A 7,635-nucleotide genomic window follows, 5' to 3' on the forward strand; every position below is an offset into this window, starting at 1 on the left:
TATAAATTAATAGCTTTTTAATAAATTAATGTCAATAATCTTTCATTATGTAAAATATTCTAGAATTTTTTCTTTTTAAAATTTTTTAAAAGATATTTAAAAGATTATTAAAAGATAAAATAAGAGTGAATATCTTTTTATAGTATAAAAAGTTATAATATGAAATATAAAAATATTTTTTTCATTTTTTTTTTATTCTTATATTTAATATTCTTATATTTGATATTCAAACATTTTATATATAAATTAAGATAAATAATTACTAATAAAAATATTAAAATTTTAAAAATAATTTTATCATACCTAACGTATAAATAAGAAACTGAATTAGCAAAATAACTCAGCATCATTCCACAAGCCGCAAAAGCGCCACCAATAATGGTTACTGTTTTATAAGAATACTTGTTTGATAAAATGCTCGATAATGGACCTATAAAATATTACATTACAATATAATTTTATATTAATAATTGCAAATATGTTATAAAAATACTATTAAGATTCAATTTCAATTTCATATTAATGTTCATATCAATATATAATTAAAGAATATGGAATAAAAATCGTTTACCTAAAGAGTTGTATAAAAAATAACATAAAGCTGGCATCCAGGAGGCAGCAGTGGAAGAAGCTTTGAAAACATGAAGAAATTCGACAAAAAGGACACCGAACGATTTTACGGTGCCTGGAATGAGGAAGTTCACAATAAGAGCTGAAGAAAGAACAACCCAACCCCATCCTCCGTCCGGCGGAACCAACTTTGTTTTTGCATTCTTTACTGTCATACTGGTGTGGAGAAGGTGGAGAAAAATACTCGATTAAATTAATCTGCAATTAAATCAAGCATAATATTAAATAATTATAAGATTATATAATAATTTTTAATAATTTTTAATAATTTTTAATAATAGATTCGCTGTTAAAAATGAAGATAGTATTTTATTACCAAATAAAGAAATCTGTATATATATATATATATATGTATATTTCGTTTATGTATTAGATTTAAACAAAATTTATGTACTCTACTGTACCGACAGCGATAATTTTAACACTAAAAAAGAATACAGATTTTTATATTTTTTGTTAAGATTTCATTGAATTATTATCAAATCGATAAATATAAATAGGATCTCAATTGTAAATTTGAATTAATATTTTTATTATTTTTTTTAAAGACATTAAATAATTTATGATATTTATAACTGAAATAATATTTATCCTTTAAATGATGTTTATCTATATATATAGTATTTATATTTATTTTCTTTTTGTATGAAACTATTTTTATTTATTTTATGTTAATGATACACAGGTAACCTGATAATATTCCCTATTCAAGAAAAAAAAAATCCTTTGAATGATTTAAGCTACATTATATATGAAATTTCTATTCATTTCATGTTAATGACACATAGGTATACCTAATAATATTCTTGGTCAAGAAAAAGAAAATCCTTTGATTTATGATTTAAGCTACGTTCCTCGGTAATTTTTCGAAAACGTAAATGGAATTTTGCAAATTTACTTTATTATTTATATAATAAATATTTAAAAATTAATTAATTGTCCTTGATTATATTGTTTATTCATTAAAAAAATATTATGTAAAAGATCCTGTGTATCCTGTTTTATTCTACTGAATATCTATTCTAATGAATTCGACTATTTGATCAAAATCATAATCTGCAGTGATTTATGAACACAAATGTAGATATTAATGTAATGTAAAAGACAAAATAATCTCTATTCTATATATTCTATCTATTAGTATTAAATTTTTATTTAATATTTCTATATGGTTGTAAAATTTAAAATATACATATATATGTATAATAAATGTTAAAATGTCTTTCTCACAAGTCTTTATAATCTTTCGATTCGTCCTTTTTCATTATAATAAGAAAATTAACTTTTTAAATACGCAAGATCTTTTACGTACAATCAAATTGAAAGTTATAGCAAGGTTACTAACAAGCCAATTTTAATTACAGTACGCAATATCTCATTTTATAGAAAATTAAGTCAAAAGTTTTATGGTTTTATATTGTAATAGCAAATTGACTAGGCTTTCTAAAATAAGTATAATACACAAAACAATCATAAAATCTATAAGCAATTAAAATTTACAAGTTTTGAGGGTCGAAAAATATAATTTCAAAACGGAACACCATTTGAGGTACTTATCTTAATCTTTACTAACGGGTCCATCGTTACCTGCAGTCATAAAACTTTTCATATAAACTTCAATTGTAGTTATAAATTTCGAAACTGGCTTTATGAAAGAAAACGATTTTTTTTTATTTATTTTATTCATTAAAATTTTTTTTTATTCTTTTCATAAATATTATTTATACATATATTTTTTCATTATTTTTATATTTTTAATTTTATCAAATAATTTTATTAAATTTTTTTACAAAAAAATTTATGGGATGGTAAATTTGTGATGTTTTGAAAATCATTAGACAATATTTTTTGCTTATTAATCCTTCGATATATTATTTTCTCGAAATTTAAAAATATTAATTATAAAGAGAAAAAATTCAATGCTAAAAAAAAATTCAATATCAGAATTTTACAATGTTACAATGTTACTTTTAAATTTTTTACTTTAAAATTTATATTACTTTTAATATATTACTTTTAAATTTATATTACTTTTAATATAATATTAAATAATTTATATTTGAAATATATTATTTTAATACCTATTTCACATAATATTTCGCTATATAAATATATTTTACAAACATGAAAATAATATTTCATTTTATCCATCATCTAAAAATCAATAAAATAATATAAAATATTAGAATTAACATAAAAATAAAATATTTGTGTTCTATTTGTATTTAGAACAAAGCTAAAATGTAAAATAAATATATATAGTTATATTTTTTTCGACAAATAATTGTTATAAAACAGTTGTTTAATAACAATCAGAATATAAAATTAGAAAAATTACATAATGTTATAATTACACGATGTATATATATATATATACATATATATATTATAAATAATTGTTGAATGGGATAGTCACGTGAAGACATATAAGTACGCGCATGCGTACACGCATGTAAGAAAGAAAAAGAGGTTTATAGAAACTTTTCTATAAATTTCTAAGTCCGCAATTATAGTTGTATGTTGAAACGTATGTATTCTCCTAATTATATAAAACATTTTACGTAAAACACGTATAAAATATTCGAACTAATCTTTTTAAACACTTTTTTTTTTAAATGAAAATCTTATAGACCGAAAACATTTAAATTAATATATTAATGTTACCATATTTCACGCTGCTGACAAAACTCGTCGAGTGAGTAACGAAAATTGTTGCATTTCGATTCAAAATATTAGATCGACTTAAAAGATATTATTAACTAAAAAAAGTACTTAATAGCAATTGTTCTCAATATTGACATTTCACTACTAAAGTAAGAACTGAAAACATTCGTAAAAATATTATTATAACATCTGACGGAAGATATAAAGAAAGACGTAAATACTTTTACGCGAGTTATGTGATAACATGGTTAATGTATTTTTACGTGACCAATGTGAAATATTTTAATATTAATCATTATTGAATAATGTCTTTCGATTCATTATCACTGTAATACATACGTAAGTTAAAGTTGATATATGAATTTTCATATATAAGAATTTTAAAAAAATAATTTATTGTCAACTCAACTGTAAAAATTACATGCGTTATCAATTAGTTTTGATATTCTAATTTGTGAATTTTATAAAAAAAAATAATATTTTTCCATTATTACACGAAATGATTTTTATTCGAAATGAATTATTTTCAAAATTTCAAATGTTAACCGTAAATATCTTTTGCGGGTCAATGGCTGGTATCGGAATAATTAACGATGAAGACAATTACAATGTGTGTCTTTTCAGTGTTACTCTGGAATGATCTGTTCGTGATGTTGCATGCAAAATAAGCGTTACGTACCTACCTGGCAAGAATAAATGTCATTTTCATTAGAACACACGTTCAATGAAATTGTAAGATAAACGTGCTCTGATTATTTTTAACGATTACATAGAAAAAAACATATAGATATTAGATCAAAAAAGAATCTTTAAATGTAAAATATTTTTAAACTTTTTTTTCTCTCTTTCTCTTCAACAGCTATTTCATATAAATGATATTTCATATAATGATATTTGCAAAATTATCAAATATATTTATTATCAAACAATTATATTTGTTATATTATATAATTATCGATAAATTATCGAACATAGTAACAAGTCGCTATTATTTTCGTGAAGAAATTAACTGTAGGAAAAATTTTGAAAAAAATATTTATCGTAATATATTCGATATTCGGGTTGAATTTACGATAAAGAATAAATCAAATAAAATTTTAGATATTTATAATAATCGGTTATTCTTGCGTGAGAAATAAATTTTCAGTAGTAACATGAGACTTTAATTACCACGAAGCAATTGACACTTTGCTAAACGTACTTGCACGTGTTAAAATTGCGCGTCAATCGAACAAGCATGCTCTAATAGATACATTTTAAAAAACTTTTTATTTTACTTATCATTAAAAATCTTGTCATTAAAAAAGAAGGACAAAAAGAAAAAAGAAACAAAAAAAAAAGAATGAAACGAAGAAATTTATTATATTTATTTTGATTATTAAAAAATCAAATTAATGCAATCTTAAAAATTTAAATAAAAATTTCAAATGTAATATAATAAATATTTATAATAGTTTTATTCAAAAGAGATATATATTATCGAATTTTTGAATTTATTTTCAATACAAAGTTTCGAATATACATGTATTCAAATACAAATTTCAACTTTTTATTGTAATAAAAATATTCCGTTTTCTTAATGAAATAATAGAAAAAGATTATTTCCTTTATATGTTATATGTTACAATATATGTTATAAAACTTTTAAGAAAAAAAATCGAAAAATATTCTGAAATTAAGTAAAACTTTCAATTATTATTGAAAGTTATTAAATTATGTATTGTCTAGCAGCACAATTGTTGGATCATTTTTCATAAAGGTCAAATAACGTTAGAAGAGGAAATACCACTGTAAGTTAGCGGCAATGCCTTGGGCGATACGAAGATTTTAAATTACTGACGTTAAGTGACGCTGAAACAGACCTCCAAGAATGTAAGGAACTTCTTAAATATCCCTATCTCTGCACCTCTTATGGACTCTTTACGCGGAAACAAGTCCTGCAACTTATACCGTAAATGTGCTGATATTGCTAAGTACGGATATCTAAAAATAGCCTCTTCTTCACCGGGTTCATTTCGATAAAAATCCAAGACCTTAAACTTGCCGCATCCGCTTCTAAGGTTTTTATCGTTGGCAAAAGGGAAGAAGAAGAAGAAGAAAAAAAAGGAATCTCTAAGAAACAAAAAAAAGGAAAAAAAAAAAAAAAAAAAAAGATGCGAATACACCGAAGAGTAAAACTCTCAAGAATATTTTCACAAGTGGACACTATTGAGAGTGAAAGTTATTGTCGGACAGTCATTCTTAACGCAGTGTCCATTTACAAGAAATAACTCTCGAGAGCAACTCGCAAGAGTTTTACTTTCGAACGTATTCGTATTCTAACAATGATGTTAAACGGACATTAAATATGTATATATTCCCACGTTTTCGATTTTGATCGTTGAATTAATATATATTCGTTCATTATTTGATTTTGTATGCAAATAATTAATATTTAAATATGGAGAAAATAATATCTTTAAATGAAGAAATATAATAATGAATGAGAAAAAATAAGAAATAATAGATTTTTTTTAAGAAAAAAATTAATTAAAATTAATTGTAATATAAATAACATGTAGATAGATATATAATATAAATAACAAATAAATAGATAACTGAATTTTAATTCTATAACTAAGTAAAATAACTAAGTAACTAGATACTAAATTAAAGAACTAATAAAACTTAGTAAAAAATAAAAATGTAAAAAATAATAATAAATAGATAAGATGAAGTTTATAATAGAAGAAAACAGTAGTAAATTGTTGTGATAAAAAGTATGATGAAAAAAATTGATTAATTGAAAGTATGAAAAAAAAATGAATTAAAAGTTAAATAATGTAAATTAAATTAAACAGTTTATTAAATAAGAAAAAGAGTAAGAGTAAAAACCTAAATCTGAATAATAAAAAATTATTACAGTTGTATGAAAAAAAATGTAAAATAGAAATAACGATATTACCGATAATAAAAATGGTATCAAATCATAAAAATAGCGTTATAATTATGAAAAATGACACTAAATAACAAACAAAATATTACAATAAGTGGCACAGAATGGTACAAAATCGTAAAAAAAAAGTATTGCAGTTATAAAAAAATGATACCAAAAATAGGAGGAAACAATGCAAAGAAATAGAGAAAACAACGGATCGTAAAAGAAAAAAAAAAAAAAAACCATACGTTTTAAACATTAAAGCTTTACGAATAAATAAGAATATTTTACGTGCAAGTTATTAGTCATACTGTGCTTGTTATCGTAATCATCCAATAACTCAAGTCAACCAACAATTTACATTAATATTTTCCTCTTACAAAGATGTCTTGTCTTAGGAAGACACGAGGGAAAGATGAGTCATCAGAATTTCTATCATCATAAATCTTTAACATTATTATATTTTTTTGTTTTGCTATACAAAAATTTCCATCGATTCTTTTGGGACAGATGAAATTGCAATAAAGATTTTTTACAAGCGCGTTATATGATGCTTCATGCAAGATTATTTTTAGCCAGATCTTTGGATTTTACTGTTTATAAAAGCAATTTAATCGGTGACTATCTTTAGTATTGCTCACAATATTACGAAGGTTTTTTTAAACAGCAAACAGGTAAATCATAGAGTCATTAAATATCGAATTCCTTGAAAACTCATGTTAATTGTAATATGCATGCGCATATTAATATTTTTCAACATCATTAAAAAGATAGAAACATCGCTTTCGCATAAAAATAATATTTATTAAATAGAAAAGCAATGGATCGATCATTTAGGAAAAAACATCGATTTTATGCTATCTTACTGTGAAATCTAAAATCACATGTCGATTCAATTGTATAATTTATTTGTTTGTCTTTTTTTTCTTGGAAATTAAATAACAGTTTTAAATATATTATTTTTATAAAGATCATTAAAACAAATGTTTATTTATTATTTATTTATTTATTTATTTATTTATTTATTTATTTATTTATTACTTTAAAAATTTTAAAAATTCAATTATTATAAGAAAATTGAAAATCATGAAAGAAAAATTTATTTATTTTTCAATTTTTTAATTGTTCATTTTTTGATTTTTTCAAAAAATTAAAAATTTAATCAAATTAAATCAAAAACAAAAATTATTATTTAATTATATAACATTATACAATATNAGAAAATAAAAATTATAAAAATAAAAATGACAAATTACTAAATGTTATTTGATATAAAAAATATGAAAATTTTGTTAATACTCTAGCACTTTAATTAATTTGAAATATTTATGAACAATTATCTATATATATATCTATATATATATATTATCTATATAATTGTAATCTAAATTTTTATATATATAATTTAAATATTGTTTTTTTAA

The 7,635-nt window shown here is 21.8% G+C and overlaps 1 protein-coding gene across 3 annotated transcripts in view; it reads right to left on the minus strand.

Moving 5' to 3' along the window:
* Window positions 1-7,635, minus strand: part of LOC102679607 (monocarboxylate transporter 13-like) — an 11,509-nt gene that overhangs the window by 2,768 nt on the left and 1,106 nt on the right. Inside the window, exons 1-3 of one of the 3 annotated variants that reach the window (XM_031513619.1) lie at window positions 3,298-3,501; window positions 572-829; window positions 304-430 (exon numbers count right to left, since the gene is read on the minus strand). In XM_031513619.1, the coding sequence (XP_031369479.1) occupies window positions 304-430; window positions 572-785 (341 nt within the window). In that variant the 5' untranslated portion in view covers window positions 786-829; window positions 3,298-3,501. Of the gene's footprint in view, window positions 1-303; window positions 431-571; window positions 830-3,297; window positions 3,502-7,635 lie in introns of those variants that run through there. The other 2 variants (XM_031513614.1, XM_006608655.2) reach the window with 2 other exon arrangements.

Source organism: Apis dorsata, unplaced genomic scaffold, assembly GCF_000469605.1.
Source record: "Apis dorsata unplaced genomic scaffold, Apis dorsata 1.3 scaffold_41, whole genome shotgun sequence".
NCBI classification, from domain to species: domain Eukaryota; kingdom Metazoa; phylum Arthropoda; class Insecta; order Hymenoptera; family Apidae; genus Apis; species Apis dorsata.